General features: G+C 40.8%; 1 protein-coding gene across 2 annotated transcripts in view; it reads right to left on the reverse strand.

The window, feature by feature from the left end:
* The window catches only part of TMED10 (transmembrane p24 trafficking protein 10), a 32,908-nt gene that overhangs the window by 7,093 nt on the left and 7,603 nt on the right, over positions 1-18,212 (reverse strand). For both annotated transcript variants that reach the window (XM_065940399.1, XM_065940400.1), the window contains exons 2-3: positions 9,251-9,362; positions 4,265-4,338 (exon numbers count right to left, since the gene is read on the reverse strand). In XM_065940399.1, the coding sequence (XP_065796471.1) occupies positions 4,265-4,338; positions 9,251-9,362 (186 nt within the window). The remainder of the gene's footprint in view (positions 1-4,264; positions 4,339-9,250; positions 9,363-18,212) is intronic.

Raw genomic sequence — 18,212 nt, forward strand, 5'->3', positions numbered from 1 at the left:
GAATCCCTGACTTCCAAACGCATACACATTCAGTGTATCCAAATCCCACCTATCTTTCCAGCCTTAACCATGAAGCCTCCTTTAACCACTACTGTCCACACTGATTGCCTCTTCTCTAAAGCCCCACAACATTTAAGACTATGCCACTCAATCATACACTGTCATATCCACGTTGTTTTGCTTTTTATCCTTTTCCCCCACACTAGTTTGGATCTTGAATGCAACAGCATCAGAATGATATATACTTTGTGTATTCCCACATGCCTGATACAAGGTACATACTTGAAGCTGACCCAGTGTATCAATTCTGTGCCTTCTTTAAGGAGTCAACTTCCTATAGCAGATATTAAGTGCTGCTGGTCCCCTGAAGCAAGTACTCCTTGAATGTTAAGAGCATCAACTGTTACTCAGCATTCATTTTCACCAGGCCCACTGCCTAGGAGAAACTTTTCTCTACCAGCATATCTATCACTCTCATCTGTAGTGGGAGGTATTGTTTGAAAAAGCTTTCCCTGCACATCTACAATACCTCCCAAATAACTGTAGAGTTACCCTTAAACTATACCCAAATCTTTCATTCCTCTAATAATGATTTGAATTCTGAAGAGTTCAGAGTTCTATGTAATTATACCAAGGGAAGGTGGTAAATCTGAAAGACTGCTTCTTGAAACACACACGTGGAACCTGCCTCTAGGGAATCACTGCATTCTTTCCCTTGGTGGAACTTTGAGAAACTCAAGACAGAAGCTTCATGAGAAGAGCCAGATTCAGGCAAATGACTGTTACCTCCATACCCGCACTCACAGCCCCTGCAAATTTTAGAAGCATAGCAATAAAAGAGGAAACCACCCAGTCTTAACACAATTAAGACAATGAAGACAGACTTACACCCAAAGCCAAGTCTACTTATGCACAAGGGCACATGGATCACAGGCTTCTTCAACGAAGGTCAGAAGGTCAACAACATGCCAAAATAAGTCCAGAAAAGACTGCCAATCTTAGGACTCAATGAGTGAAATTTAGAAAGATCCTTTATTCACTCTGTCATAGACATGCGGCAGCTTCTAGGCAGGGTAGGAGAAGGGAGCTAAAATCTACTGAACTGATCGCCTATGTGTCAAGTAGCTTACCCATGTTATTTCATTTAAGCTATGTCAAGAAAGGGCTTTTGGATCTAGTATGTAGAACCAGAGTTCCTCCTCATGAGGGCATTCAGAGAAACAGAACTTTTGAAAAGGCTTCAGCTGATGCTTCAAAAAGTGCAACTGCGTTTCTGGTGTATCTGTCGGTAGCAAATGGTATTCTAATAGAACCTCTAGGCAAAACATGATTTTAATTGTGCTGAAAATACTGACACCTAAGCAAGAAGGGACAAACACAGCCCAGCGAGTTAGAGGATATGTCAGACAGCTCCTTCCTGGTGGGATAACTGCCTTCATTCCCACAACTTCTAAGATTAGATAATAAGTGCCTGCAAACAGCTGTTCTAGTTCACAGACCACAAACTAAAAAGAAATGGCTCAATTCACATACTGATTCTACCAAAATAGGACCCTCTTAGGGGGCAAAAGATAGTGGTGAGAGATCCTTAAAATCTATTGGAGGGAATTAAAAATGTTTTATTTCTGAGGAAATAAGCATTTTTTCTATTTAAAGATTTCAAGCTACAAAACTATTTCTTTACAAAATGTCAACCATTCTGCCTTCAAATAATGTTACATTTGTAATTTGTAAACAAATTACATTTGTCTACATAGCAAATGTAGACAAATGCATTCACATGCATTAACTAAACCTCCATAATAATTTGGTAGGTAGTGTGGTACTCTGTCCAGTTGTTTAGACAATGATTACCACTTAATTGTACAGGACCATGTGGGATTTCAGATTTATGGAGTCCACAAATGTGAGGGAGAGATATATTCAAAGAAATATACCGGGGGGCGGGGGGGGGGTGGATCGGGATGGGGAACACATGTAAATCCATGGCTGATTCATGTCAATGTGTGGCAAAAACCACTACAATACTGCAAAGTAATTAGCCTCCAACTAATAAAAATAAATGGAAAAAAAAAATAATAAATTCCCTGATCCCAGTCAAAAAAAAACCAAAAAAAAAAAAAAACCACCTTCCTGAATCTAAATACTGATGCCAAAGGGCCCCAATCCTCTGGAGATAAAGCCTTTCCCTTGCCCCAAGGGCCTGAAATTAAACACCTCAAAACCTCTACATATGTTCACTGCTCTCTGGTAATGAGCTACACAGCAAGTGCTCCTATTATTCATGTTCCTGTCACAGGTATTGGACCAGCGACAACTAAACAGCTATTTCTGAGCAAGGTTCAAGGGAGCCAGCCTAGCTCTGGCCTGAGAAAAGGGCTGGGTTTTGGCCTGTGTCATAATCACATGTCATCCTCTGTCTCAGTTTGATCTGCTTTCTGATTGAGGGGTCGGGGAGAGGGGAGGTAGGGCACCAAAGAAAGTAGTGGGAGGAGTTTCTTGGTTAAGAAAGAGAATCTGGAGCTGTGTTGTAACCATGTGCGTAAAGAAAGGCTTAGGACGTGCCAGACTGCTGAGGCAGGAAGCAGCAGAGGAAGCTCCGTGGTTTCCTTTCTGCTAGGGATTCCCCTCTTGGGTTAAGTAAAAGGTCAGGAAAGATAAAGGCCCTTTCCTAGTGTCAACAAAGTCCAAGGATGACGGAAATTCCAGGAGGTACAGGGGTATGGGGGTTCTAAAATGCTATACAGTGGTGATGTCCACATTGCTGTACATGTCAACTCAGAATAATACTGTCTGTTTCAGAGAAGCAGCAGCTATGTCTAGCATCTAATCTGAGGGTGAGAATATAGCAGCAGTATTCAAAAACTGAAAATTCTTTTACCTATTCTTCAACCTCATAATAATACAACATTTTTCATAGTGTTTTATATCATACAACAGTGCTTTAACTTACTAAATACAATTAGGATTCCTCTGACTCATAAAAGTTCAAAAGGATTTTTCAATTAACTCTTAAGTTCACTGAACAAAAAAGCTCTTGGCTTTATTTCTTTTAATTAAACCAGCCTGGAGACAGAAACAAGCAACCAAAGTCTCTACCGGGAATTGCCTTCCATTCACAACTGCATCACTTGCTCCGATTTACTGCCTACAAATAATTCAGTCTAGTTTTGTTCAGTTGAACACATGAACTAAGAAAAAAGAGGAAAGGCCTGGAGAGCCACAATTATTGTACTACTACTTCCTGTTGCAGAGCCAGCCACTGGCTTCCAATCTTCTTCCATTTTAGGATATTTCCCTTCCAAATTCTGACCAAAGATAGAACCACCTCTCAGGTTCCACCATTCCTAGAAAATTATCTTAAATCACTTAAAACAACTTTCCTTTGTTTATTCAGTTTACATTCTTCAAAATCCATTTACATTTCCTGTAGCCTGTCTCCTCTATATGCCTTCAGGTACTTTCATAAAAAGACTGACCTCGGGTAAAAAACACTCTTATCTTTCAGTAAAGATCAATCCTCCAGTCTTAAATAGGTCTTGTGGTTTTCACAGGTGCTCTTCATTTAAAGAAGCGTTTTGTGCTGCCCTAGAGTCTCTCACAATAGATTAAAAGAGCCCAGTCCCCCTCCCCTAATTCTAAGCACACTTCCAGCTCCCTACCACCCAAATAAACGCCTATTTTTATTCTCTATAATACATGCTGTCAGCAAAACTCCAAGTCTCTTGTAGTTTTTTCCTTCCATCTTGCTCTCTTTTTGAAAAATTTGAAATTATTTTAATTAAAAGCTACTTTTGATTATTGTGTTTCTCAAAGACAACACAATTGTTCAAGTCTAAAGAGCACTGAATCTAGGCCCTAGCTATACCTACACATAGCTGTCAGTCTGGGAATAAAAACCATAGGAATAAAAAAAAAAAATCACTTTTCTTAACCTTGAACATTAACATTAATGAATTCTAGCTTTTAGAAATTCTAAATATATATCTGGTTTCTGTCTCAAGAGCACTTCTGGCATGTGCTTGAGTGTTTTATCACACCAACATTTCTATGGGACAGTTGGTCCAGTCATTTGGCTGACAGCACAGCCAGAATTATTGTTCAAGGCTGTTAACACAACTTTTTTATATCAAGCTGGCTATCACATGACTGCTGAGAAAACCACAGCCTTCTGGGCAAAGCACAGCCTGCTGGCCTGACTGGGTCACAGAAACCGCACAGGACGGCAGGCTACTGCCTCCACTGGCTGTTAAGCAGGACATACCTCTTCGTAATTTTTTGCTTCCACTCCATGCTTCATGTCTAGGATCACGAGTTGGTCAGGTATCCGCCCTGTTCCTGAGAAAGAAATCAAAGGGTTCATTGTGAGGAATATTTAAAATTCCGGGAAATCACCCACCCGCCCTCCCTCTCCCTAACCCCTACCCTCTCAATAGAGGGAAACAGTCGCAACTCCTCCCCCTACTCAGCTGCAGAAAATTCCTGGCTCTGGTTAAAAATCACAAGCATTCCAGACAAAGCCTCTATGTGTGTGGGGTGCCGGAAAGCGACAAGAACATACTGCTGGCAAACATCTCTGAGGGAGCAGGACACACGATCCTGCAGCTGGTAGAACAGAGGAACAGAATAGGAGAAGAGAACACACACAGACTCACTAGGTTAGGAAACCAGAGTCAGAACCGTGCACCACCGTGGCATATAGACCAGTAGGTAGTGGGCACCCACGCAGGCTGAACAGGCACTTTTCCACATCTGAAAAAGGCCTGCGAAATTCTGAGAGAAGGATTATTAGGTATAAGCTGAGCTTGGATTTACTTAACATGAGTACTGAAAAGTACACAGAATTTGTCTACTATTCCACTTCTTTCAAAGGTTTTAGTCAACGTAAGGCCATTTCAACAGGTAAATAAAATGGTACAGGACTAGGCCCACAAAGCCCTTAGAGGAGCCCAAGAAGAAACTCAATAGTAAGAATACAATTCTCACGGATACCTCTTACAAACAGAAAAGTCCATTTGGGATAGAGTAGGACCAACAGAGCAACGTTCCCATGAGAAATGGTAATCTGATCAACAAAAATTCTATCCTTATCAAGTAGGAGAAAGGGAAAGATTGCAAAAAGCCCCAGAAAACTGCTCAGTCCTCATCCTGTGGAATTCACCTGATTACTTATAAAACTAACAACTACCTGCATGAAATCAGGAGTTCTGGGAAACAGTGCCATTTAAGCATTGTGGTTCCTGAGACCATAAGCCATAGAGAACGGTACAGTACCCTGAGAAACACTGGAGATTTTCTGAAATATCAATTCAAAAAGCAATTCACTGAGAACTCACGAAGTGCTAGGACAGTGGTGGTGACTGCAATCCTTGCCTTCAAATAATTTGATGGGCATCTAAGACACAAATACGCATAATAGCACAGTGAAAATACAAAGCAGTCTAAAACTTTAAGGAAAAAACAAAACCAAAAATGGTTCAGATAATCCCGGCTATTGAGCAAAGGTTAGAAGAGGGAAGAGATTAGCTGTGGACAGACGTCAACACCTGAAGGCAGATAAAGAAAGTATCTAGGCAGAAGGGAACACATGGGCAAAGACTCAGCTATTGGAAGGAATCGAGGACTTCCCCGGTGGTGCAGTGGATTAGAAGCCACCCACCACAACTAAAAAGTGGCTCCCACTCGCCTCAACTAGAGAAAGCCTGTGAGCAGCAATAAAGACCCAGCACACCAAAAATAAATAACCAGGAAGGGAGAAAAGAGTGCAGCATGTTTAAAGGACAGTAAAGATGTTCTTCTGGATAAACTGGACAGATCAAGTCGAAAGCAATAAAATAAGACTGAATAGGTTGGATCAAGAAACTAAGCCCTGGTGGTCCAGAGACTAAGGCCCTGCACTCCCAACACAGGGGCCCCGGGTTTGATCCCTGGTCAGGGAACTAGATCCCGCACGCTACCACTCAGAGTTCACATGCCACCACAAAAAAGTCCACATGCCACAACAAAGACTGAAGATTCCAAAACTAAGGCCCGGTCAAATGAATAAATAAATACTAGGAAAAAAAAGAAACTAAGCCAAATCACAGATCCCTTCTGAGCATTAAATCAATTAGGCTTCCAAGAACAAAAGAAAGCAAAACAAAAAAGGGACCCTCAGAGAGGTCTCTTCTCCCAAATCCAAATTTTTTGCTCCTTTTTCCTTATTTAAAAGTGAAATCCAAGCAGCTCATAGCTCCACCTGTTCCAAATGATCAAGATACTCTCCTAAAAGACTTCTCCCACAATCTCTCTGTCACAGCACAGCTTCAGCATTATTCAAACACAAGTGAAACCACAAAACCATAGACCATCGGAGTCCAGACCATAGTTTCTTGCACAGAATAGCCAGCCTATCCCCTCAGCTGACATCATGGCTTTAAAGGGTCTCTTGTAAAAAGACCCATTAGTAATTTCTCTTTGCATTTACCTGGCAAATGGACAAGCTTTTAAAAGGTGCTCCAAAGACCAGGGGGTATCAGATATTCATAACAGAATACACACATGGATAAACTCAAATAAAACTAGAAATTGAGTGTTGACTACAATATGTGTGCATATATACATGTTTATATATATATATACACACACACACAGTTTAAAACTAGTTCCTAGACATTTACATGCACGGCATCAGCATATAAGAAATTTAAAACAAAAGATCTCTGCCTTCAAAGAATTCAAAATTGGGAGTGTAAAATATACACATAAGACATTTAAACAACACAAGGCTGTGTGTGTGAGGTATGTGTGTCTCCAGTAGCGAGTGCTGCGCTGTTCGGAGGAAGCCACAGTTACCCCCTTGGTATTTCTGAGACAAGCTCAGCATCTCAAGGTGTTTGCTTTTCCCCAAAGCCGTCATGACCATCTGACTTATATTTGCCTATTGTCTATTTGATCCAATGAAAATGTAAGCTCCATGAGAGCAGAGACTTCTGCTGTACTCATTGCTATCTCCCTAACACCTAGAACTGCGATGGATAAATCAGTTGATTGAGATATTAAGCAGACCAGAATGGCTGCGGGATGTATTCTAAAAGATGTATTCTAAAAGTAAACTTATGTTTAATATAGGAAGAAGGTATTCCAGCAAATGAATAAATGTGACAAGTTTAGAGGGAAAAATGAACCAGAATGGCTGCAGCCTGATGGGCAGAGGGAGATAAGGCTGGATGGAGCAAGAGTATAAAGGCTATTAAAAGCCACGGTGCCTAAAATCTCATCTAGCTTGAAAATTTTCATGATTCCGGGGTTCATTCTACAGAACAGGAACATCACTGCCACTATAAAGCAGCTACAAAGCTTTCAAAGAAGGACTGATATAATGCAAGTTTTAGGAGATAAATCTGGTGGCAGTATTTGGATATATGAAAAGCAGGGATACTAGTTAGAAGGCTACTGACATAATCCACAATTTTATAGTTGAGAGTTCAGAGTTGTGTGGTGGCAGATATAGGAGGTATTTTGAAAGAAGTATCAGCACAACTTGATGACAGACCAGAAAAGACATAAGTATGTAATTTCAAAAATGTGAGCCCAGATAACTGGAAAGACTGTGGTAATACTGATGAATAAAGGGAACCAGTCTGAAAGAGGTGGTCATGAATATAGTCTTAGATGTCTGAGTTTTGAGGTAAGAACAGTACAACCATCTAGAATACTACTGAGACATCCTGGAGACTGGCAAGGCAAGAGGCAGGGAGAAGGGTATCAATCATGAAATCATTATTACAGTCTTTTAATGTTCCATTTTATTATTCCATTTACTTTGGGAGAACTTCTTTAGCTTTCAGACTAAACTGACCCATTTGAGGTCAAGGGGTCAGTTTTTGGTTAACTGTTAAAAGCTGCTAGTTCTTTTGCTATTCCTGGGAATCCATTGGTGCTGTTGGCTAAGGTGCTTGTTCTTCTTCTAGGATCATCATGTTCTGAACACTGTATAAATGTAAAATTGCCAGAAGTCCTTTTGCTACCCTATGGAGAAAGCCTGAGAATAAAGTCAAATGGAGGCAAAAAGCACTAAAAATGGGGTAAAATGCTCATGATGTTGTTAAAACCCCAAGTTACTGTCGTGCCTGAAGTCAGCACCACACTGTAGACTCCACAGCTCAGAGTCACACAGTCTTCCTTTAAGCCAGTTTGAATTTCGTTCCTTTTGTCCTTCAGCCCCAAAGGGCCCAAGTAATATGACAGGTATAAATGTATATAGTTTTTGGAGTCTGCTGTCCTTAAAGCTGCAGAACAGGGAGTGAAGAAGCATCTGCTTTTTCACCAACCACCATGTGCAGAAGCCATCAGGTAATCAATCAGCCTAGAAGTTTCTAAGGACTCTTGGCCTTGATATGCACAGAAGAAGCCACAGCAAGACACCGGGACTGGGAAACAGCAAGTGCCCTGGAGATCAAAAGTATTTCTGACGAGATGTGATTTGTCAGACAGACCCTACTTCTAACCTCTAAGAAAACATGTCACTAGCATATAAATACACTATTTCCTAGCATCTATACAAAATTTAACTCTGTTATTCAAGCCAAGTATAGCACTCAAGAAATGCCTACTCTTGGACATGCAGAACTCTACCCACTCACTGACTTTCACTTATACGTATATCAGTTCAGTTCAGTTCAGTCACTCAGTCGTGTCCGACTCTTTGCAACCCCATGAATCGCAGCACGCCAGGCCTCCCTGTCCATCACCAACTCCCGGAGTTTACCCAAACCCATGTCCATTGAGTCGGTGATGCCATCCAACCATCTCATCCTCTGTCATCCCCTTCTCCTCCCGCCCTCAAACTTTCCCAGCATCAGGGTCTTTTCAAATGAGTCAGCTCTTCGCATCAGGTGGCCTAAGTATTGAAGTTTCAGCTTCAGCATCAGTCCCTCCAATGAACATCCAGACTGATCTCCTTTAGGATGGACTGGTTGGATCTCCTTGCAGTCCAAGGGACTCTCAAGAGTCTTCTCCAACACCACAGTTCAAACGCATCAATTCTTCGGCGCTCAGCTTTCTTTATAGTCCAACTCTCACATCCATACATGACCACCGGAAAAACCATAGCCTTGACGAGATGGACCTTTATTGACAAAGTAATGTCTCTACACCCCAGCAAATGTAGTTTTCATTTCCTCTTCCTGCCCAGGCCAGGAGAGAAAAAGTTCATGCTCTAACTTACTTGGAAGATGCTGCTTAATTCAGGGAAAACTTATTTACTTACCCTTGCTCTCAAAACACACTTCAAACATGTCATAATCTTCAGTGGTAAAGGCAAATTTCCCCTTGGTTGCATCCTCCTTGGAGTACAGAATATGGCCAGCAGAATCTGTGATCTAAAAGTAAAAAGTAAGTAAGAACAGGTAGCAAATAATACTTGTGAAGAGAACTTATAGAAACTGGAGAAATGGAAGAAAACACTCTCTATAAAAGACAGTCTATTATGATGATATGGTCTAAACACTCCCAAACACAAGAATTAGATTAGAAGGTGAAACCCAAATACAGTAAGTTTCGAACATTCTAACAGTTGATACAGTTGATTTAAGTGATTTTATTAGCAAAAGCTCACTTTATACACTGTAGGCCAAGATCATTTCCTAGAGAGAGATGAGTCACAAAAATACAAGTGGACAATTACCAAAAGAATATACTGCAAAAAGGAGAAAGATATATGAGGACACATTTCTTGTATAACACAAATCTTGTGGTGCGAGTGGAGAGTGGAAATATCCTTGTATCAGGGCCCCTGATACAAGGAGAAGCAGAAAAGATGGCTTGACGGAGGACAAATCTGGGAGAGCTACTCCTGCAAATTTCACAATAATTATGCCAAGGGCTACAGGAGGTGTGGGGATAAGAAGTTACTCCTAAAAAAAGACATCTTTGCTTCCCCAAAATAACAATCCCTGTCTTCTAAGTTGTTGGCTCTTCAGAGAAAGGCCTGTTAACAGATGAAGCGGCATATACTGCTAAGTGAATGGTCGCAAATAAAGCAAAGGTTTGACACAGTACTATGACAGATTGGGTCTCAAGCTTCTTTTCTAGAGCACATGAGTGTCTGGGCAGAAGGCACATTTCATTACCTAAGACAGGAAGCTACTTGCGATGTAGAACTCAAAAGGAGTAGATTCCTTATAATAAACTGGATGTTCTAATGTTGTTTGTAAATCAAGATTCAATTATAGGTGAGATTTTAAAAACAAAAATTGGGTAGCATACATATAAACATATTTAATTAAAGCACTTTAATAACATTACTTATTTTTGATAGTGAGATTTCTCTATACTTTTTTTTTTTAATGAGAGTAATGTGATTCATCTTGCAATTCAGAAAGATAACCTCTGCTAACACTGTGAAGAGACCCAATACTGTGAAGAGATTCAAGAGGGAAGAATACTAGAGATAAGAAGATGGGTTAGGACACTAACCCAGGAATCCAGGTTAGAAATGATAAAGGCTTCGGGTATGGAGAGACAGGGGCCAGATTTGAGAAATTTTAAAAACAGAGAGCCCTCAGAACAAGACCACAAAGCATATGCCTGCAAGGATGAAGCAGGCAGCATAAACTGAGTCCAATGGGCCAGTACAAGTCCACAAAGGGGCACAGCAAGCTCGCAAAGGATCCCTCTTAAACAATAAAAGAACAGTTTAAAAATTTACTGTGAAGTTCTTAATTAAACAAAGGTAATACCAAGCCATAAAATCTGTCCATATGACATCAAGGAATAGGAAGTAATAAAGGTCTGTTTCTAGATAACACCTTCTGAAGAAAAAAGGCAAGGTAAAGTTCACAACTTATAAAATAGGAAAGTGTTAATTGTACATGCACAGTAGCTGATGTCAAGAATATGTGAATACTCACATCATAAAACAAGTGAGAATACAGGTCCACTGGGAATACAGACTCATTTAGAACTTGATTTTCTTGGACCATTCTAGGTATTGGTCAGAGAAGACAGGTTCTTGGGCAGGTCCTGCTCCAGAAGCCTGACCCTCTTCCTTTGCCACACACTCAAGATAATACCCTGCCTGCTTCAAAAGGATCAAGTAGCTTAGGCCCAAACAGGCAAATAAAGCAACTAAGAATTTAAGGAACAGAGTTCACCTGGAAGAAGAAACAAATAGGTACTATCAAATAGAATGAAGGTACTAACAATTAGAACTAAGCAAATGGTATCTGCACAATAAATTTGGCTCTCAGTTTTCCGGAAGCCAAGATTAAGAAAGAAACAAGTTGGGTTACACATCATTTGTTTACTGATGAAAGCTCACAAATTTATCTTCCGAGATAATTTTCCTGGAACTAAACGAGAAGAACAATTTATCAGGAAGGTCCTTGTGAAAGGACTGTAACCAATATTAGACTCTCCACTTTCAAACATGGCCTGGCTAAAGATACAAATACTAATACAACTGAGACAGATCCTTTTAGTGACCTGCCATAACATCTGCCTGATCTAAAGCAGAGGCGGGACCTGAAGGAACTGGGTGAAAGCTCCTGAGCCCCAGGCCTCTGCCCTTTACCCTATCCTAGCTCTTCTGGCTGCCCTGAGAACTCTTAGCCTTACGAAAAGTTGCAATAAGGCTGGGACTACTTTTGGCCACTTACTGCTACTACAAGTGTATGTGTGTGTGTGTGCGTGTGCGTGTGCATGTGTGTTTAAATGTCAGGAAAAGATATCTTAAAATAATACTACCCATCCAGATCTTGGGTTCTAACTACCATTCTTCAATAAAAGGCCCCCCTGGAGAATGGCTGAACCCAGGACTGGGGCAAGAAACACACAAGATGAGCCTGGGGCATCTTGTAGAGCCAGAAAGTAGAGAAGCGCTCAAAAACAAACTAAGACAAAAACCGACAACGGGGTATGTCAAAGGGACACACGGACCGAACGAAAGGACACCCAAAAGCCAAAGCTGAAACAATCTGAGCAACAGAATAAAGTAGTACTTGGAATGTAATGCAGAGTATAAAATAAACAGCCATGAATCCATAAATGATCAAACAAGCAAGGGAGAAGAGAAAAATATCCCATGAAGAACACTCTCAAATAATTTATATAGAGACAACACCCTCAAGGAGGTCGAGCCTAACTCCCCACTCAAGTGTGGGCTGTACACAGTGACTTCCTTCCAAAAAGTGCAGTACAGAAGGGGGGTAACTTGAGAAGTCTGACAGACACGACCTCTGCCATATGATCAAGGTCAACACAACAGTGATAACTCATTCATGTTGACAGTATGCTCCTGTATGTTCCATACAATATGATGAAAATGACACTTTTGTGTTCTTCCTTCCCCAAACCCATAATCCCAGTTTCATCACAGGGAAAACATTAGATGAACTCTAACAGAGGAGTCCCTTAAAACATACTTGATTAGTATTCTTCAAAACTCAAATGGCTGTCGGAAACAAGGAAAATCTGAGAAACTATCATAATCTAGAGGAGCCCAAAGAAATATGACTAAATGTTACATATCAAGGATGGTATCCTGGAACAGGAAAACAAAACATTAGGTTAAAAACTAAGGAAATCTGAATAAAGTACAGACTTCAGTTAAAAATGATGTATAAATACTTGTTCATTCCTGTGACAAATGTACCATACAACAGGGGGAACTGGGTGTGGGGTACCTGGGAACTCCATTATCTTCACTGTTATTCTGGAAATCTAAAACTAAGATAAAAAGCTTATTTTAAAAATACTATTCAGAAGGATGAAGTCAAACACATACATACACATATACTTCCACAGTCTTAAGAAATTTATAATCAAAGTCAAGCAAGCAAACAAATATTTTCATATACTTAAGTTATGTGTTAGCTGCTCAGTCATGTCTGACTCTGTGCAACCCCAAGGACTGTACCCACCAGGCTCCTTTGCCCATTGAACTCTCCAGGCAAGAATACTGGAGTGGGTTGCCATTCCCTTCTTCAAGGATCTTCCTGACCCAGGGATCGAACCCGGGTCTCCTGCCTTGCAGGCAGATTTGCCACTGTCTAAGCCACCAGGATGTATTTAAACACAAACAGGTAATTCGGACAAGTCTACACCTACTCTTGTAAAGTGACACATTGTCTGCGGGGGAGGTGGCAAGGCTGTGTCTTTCTACTGGCACAGTTCACACACTGCTTCCATTTGCTGAATCAGCTCCATACCCCGGCAGTCCAGCTCCATGCACCACTCAGGCCATAGAAGCGGAGGTCAATCAACTTGCAGCTTGAGTGTAGTTGGTGAAATTCTGAAAATGTCATCTCCTTCATACAGGCTCCTACCCTGCACTGTCTTCCTTAGGTTCATGATCAGTCTGTGGTATAATACTGAGTACACAAAGTGTACGTGCCATTTTAAGGATAAACATCAACCTTGTAGCTTCTGAACAACTAAGGAATTCGGAAACAACCAGGTCCCTAAACACTGAACAAAATGAACCAAATGTATAGAACCAAATGAACCCTATACAATGTACAGAGAAGCTCTATACCTTGAAGAAAAATGAACCAAAACAGAAACACCTACTCTTCTCTCGGAGAGACAGTAGAGCACAATAGCTAGACCGAAGGTTCCAGGCTCAAGCTTCAAGTTGGTGCTCAAGTCACAGTTGGGCCACTTACCAGCTGTGAAGCCTTGGCTATGTTCCTTGACCTCTCTGTGCCTCATATGTAAAATAAGGACAAGAGTAAGTACTTCATGAGGTTATTGTGAGAATTAAACATTTAAGTAACTAACCATACTTCCAACCTAAAAGTGCTAATGGATGGCAAACTAAATAAAGCAGTCTACATTGACTAAACCCAGGGATGACTAGGGCCGACATGGTTGTTACACGAAAAAGGAAAAGACAGGTAAACCTAGAGGAAGCTGCAGAAAGATTTAGAAACTGAAGGGATACAAAGTGCCTAACAAAGCAAGTACTTGGTTCCTTAATGCAGCACTTTAACAAAACATGTTAAAGGGATTCAAGGGATTAGATATGATAGAGTGCCTGAAGAACTATGAAAGGAGGTTCGTGACACTGTACAGGAGAGAGTGATCAAGACCATCCCCAAGAAAAAGAAATGCAAAAAGGCAAAATGGTTGTCTGAGGAGGCCTTACAGAGAGCTGAGAAAGGAAGAGAAGCTAAAGGCAAAGGAGAAAAGGAAAGATACACCCATCTGAATGCAGAGTTCCAAAGAATAGCAAGGAGAGATGAGAAAGCCTTCCTCAGTGATCAATGCAAAGAAATAGAGGCAAACAAAAGAATGGGAAAGACCAGAGATCTCTTCAAGAAAATCAGATACCAAGGGAACTTTTCATGCAAAGATGGGCTCAATAAAGGACAGAAATGGTATGGACCTAACAGAAGCAGAAGATACTAAGAGGTGACAAGAATACACAGAAGAACTGTACAAAAAAGATCTTAACGACCCAGATAACCACGATGGTGTGATCACTCACCTATAACCAGACATCCTGGAATGCAAAGTCAAGTGGGCCTTAGGAAGCATCACTACGAACAAAGTTAGTGGAGGTGAAGGAATTCCAGTTGAGCTATTTCAAATCCTGAAAGATGATGCTATGAAAGTGCTGCACTCAATATGTCCGCAAATTTAGAAAACTCAGCAGTGGCCACAGGACTGGAAAAGGTCAGTTTTCATTCCAATCCCAAAGAAAGGCAATGCCAAAGAATGTTCAAACTACTGCATAATTGCACTCATCTCACATGCCAGCAAAGTAATGCTCAAAATTCTCCAAGTCAGGCTTCAACAGTACGTGAACCATGAACTTCCAGATGTTCAAGTTGGATTTATAAAAGGCGGAGGAACCATAGATCAAATTGCCAACATTCGCTTGATCAAAGAAAAAGCAAGAGTTCCAGAAAAACATCTACTTCTGCTTTACTGACTACACCGAGGCCTCTGACTGTGTGGATCACAACAAACTGTGGAAAATTCTGAAAGAGATGGGAATACCAGACCACCTTACCTGCCTCCTGAGAAATCGGTATGTAGGTCAAGAAGCAACAGTTAGAACCAGACATGGAACAAGGGACTGGTTCCAAACTGGGAAAGGAATACGTCAAGGCTGTCTACTGTCACCCTGCTTCTTTAACTTACATGCAGAGTACATCATGCAAAATGCCAGGCTGGATGAAGCACAAGCTGGAATCAAGACTGCTGGGAGAATTATCAGTAACCTCAGATATGCACATGACACCACCTTCATGGCAGAAAGTGAAGAAAAACTAAAGAGCCTCTTGATGAAAGTGAAAGAGGAGAGTGAAAAGTTGGCTTAAAATTCCACATTCAAAAAACTAAGATCATGGCATCTGGTCCCATCACTTCATGGCAAATTGATGGAGAAACAATGGAAACAGTGACAGACTTTTTTTTCTTGGGTCACAAAATCAACCCAGGTGGTGACTGCAGCCATAAAATGAAAAGATACTTGCTTCTTGGAAGAAAAGCTACGACCAACCTAGACAGCATATTAAAAAACAGAGAGGTAAGTTTGCTGACAAAGGTCCTTCTAGTCAAAGCTATGGTTTTTCCAGTAATCATGTATGAATGTGAGAGCTGGACCATAAACAAAGCTGAGCGCCGAAGAATTGACGTTTTTGAGCTGTGGTGTTGGAAAAGACTCTTGAGAGTCCCTTGAACTGCAAGGAAATCAAACCAGTCCATCCTAAAGGTGATCGGCCTGAATTTTCATCGGAAGAACTGATGCTGAAGCCAAAACCCCAATACTCTGGCGAGCTGATGACTCATTGGAAAAAACCCAGATGCTGGCAAAGACTGAGGGCAGGAGGAGACGAGGACGACAGAGGATGAGATCGCTGGATGGCATCACTGACTTAATGGACATGAGTCTGAGCAAACTCCAGGAGTTGGTAATGGACAGGGAAGCCTGGCGTGATGAAGTCCATGGGGTCGCAAAGAGACACGACTGAGCGACTGAACTGAACAAAGCAGGTATTCAATGAATCGTTTTAGCTGCTACCAAGCCACAGTAAGAAATATCAGATGACTTCAGCAATTCCTGCATGTGTTTTACTGATGTAATAAACATGAAGGACTCAACAACATTAAGTTTGGGGGAGTAGAAGAGAGGACTGTGGATGCACATATTATGCCCAGAGGTTGCAGGTCTATACGTTTCATTTCCTAAGAGTTCGCGCTGAATCTAAAGCTGTAGGGTCTATTACTCTAATGGGAGAGAACACCAAATCACCGAAGATACTGTAGTTTTACACTAGAAAAGTAGTATCAGAAATATTTCCAAGAGGCTACCACAAGTTCTGTACACAAAGAATATGGGTGACTCTGATAGCCTAGCAATTGTATTTAACGGTCATACAACAAATTTACTCTGATCTTTCAAACAAGATTAAGTATCAAGCCTACCAACAGCATCCCTGAAATCAAAGGACATCTAGATTTTACCCAGAACAAAGTAAAACTTAGAAGGCCATAAGCAGCATCAAGCAACACTAAATTCTTTCAAATTTCCAACATAGTTCAGCAATGGCATAGCACAGCACAGAAGTGACGTTTAAGGAGGCTTCTGAAGTACTGAAAACTAGACATGGAAAATTTCCAGGCAGTGGTATGATAATGGATAGATGCTCTCTTCCTGAGTCCATCAGCATTTACTGTATTAACTCAACATAGGCAATACGTCATTATTGACTGGGGTGGGGGGGGTGGGAGTGAGGGGGAGTGCAGGGTAGGCAGGGGAGAAAGAGAGGGAGGAAGGGAAGGGAATGAGAAGGAAAGACCAGTTGCTGCCCTAACAATACTGCTGCGGGGGTGAAGCCAGATCAAATGTTTTTTTTCATACTGTTCCAAAGTTATTTACGGTAAAAACCTCCAGTGTGACCCTTTCAGGCACAAACAAAGCCTTGTTCTTTCTTAACAACTAGTCCCTTGATTTCCCACAAGTTGTGTCGAACAATGAGGTTGGGGGCACAGGATAAAGCAGATGACATCAACCTCCCTCAAGTCGGAGGCTTGTTTGGGAGCCCTAATTCTGGTCTGTGGCCAGCTGGCTGCTTTCACAGAAGGCGCCACTGTCCAGGCTGCGAGGCTGCATATGCATATGGGGGCCGCAGCTCAGGATCAACCACCAGTCAGCAGCTCACACAAGAAACAGTGAAGAAGCCACCACACCCCACCAGGTAACCTTTAAAAATCGGTTCCCTTTTCCTAGAAACATGAGAAGTCATCATAAAGATATGATACAGCAATTTCAAATTCTAAGCAGCCCCCTTCTCTAGATCACTTGAAAAGAGAGAAGGCTGAGGACAAATGTCCAATGAGAGGTTTAACTGAAGTAATGCTGTTTAACTTTTGTGGAGACGGAAACACACAATCAGGTTTTAATTTAAATCTAGAAATCAGTATATAATACAAAAAATAAACTAGATTTTAATATCATTACATTTTAATGTACCAATCAGCCTTTTGTACTAAACTATCTATTTATTGATCTGTTTCTAATCCACTGTACAACAGTCACATCAAATGTAAATTTGAGAAAGATGTATTTTTCTTCAGAGAAAAAGATCAGCCCTCAGCGTAGAAACAGTAATCATGAGCTGAAGCATAGCTACTCCAAATAAAATCAATTAAAGGTGTAGTGCACATGTGTGTGCACATGTGCACACACAGACACAACCTTTTCATGCAGCTTTTAGTGGTGAAAAAAATTATAGGCCAATGGTTTCCCAATGGCCAAGGTTCTTCTTGATCATTTTTAGGCTTAAACTGTGATAGGCCTATGACTCAAGGGTGAACTTTCCAAATGATCTTGTTTGGCTTTCTTATCTGTAAGCTAGCTGGGAAACACTGGGACCATATCTGAGTATAATAGCCAAATAAAAAACAATCTCATTTGGCAAAATGGATTATTAATAGCAACAGTACTCTTGAAGAATAACAATGAGAAAAAAGTTAGACCAACTGGATTATTTCAAAGAGGCTAAAAATGTATAAGTGACCTAAATTATTACCATTAGGCTTTTCTTTCTTTTCTGGTGATGATTATGACATCTCTCACAACTGCTTTCTTTTTTTCTGTAATGTATTTCCAAAGTATAAATCACCCTAGGCAATAACTCATCTCATTCCCTAAAATTAATTCATCATTAATTCATCATTAATCAATTTTCACTATTAACACAGATTCCAAAGAACAACTG

The sequence above is a fragment of the Muntiacus reevesi genome, chromosome 7 (genome assembly GCF_963930625.1).
Source record: "Muntiacus reevesi chromosome 7, mMunRee1.1, whole genome shotgun sequence".
Classification (NCBI taxonomy): Eukaryota; Metazoa; Chordata; class Mammalia; order Artiodactyla; family Cervidae; genus Muntiacus; species Muntiacus reevesi.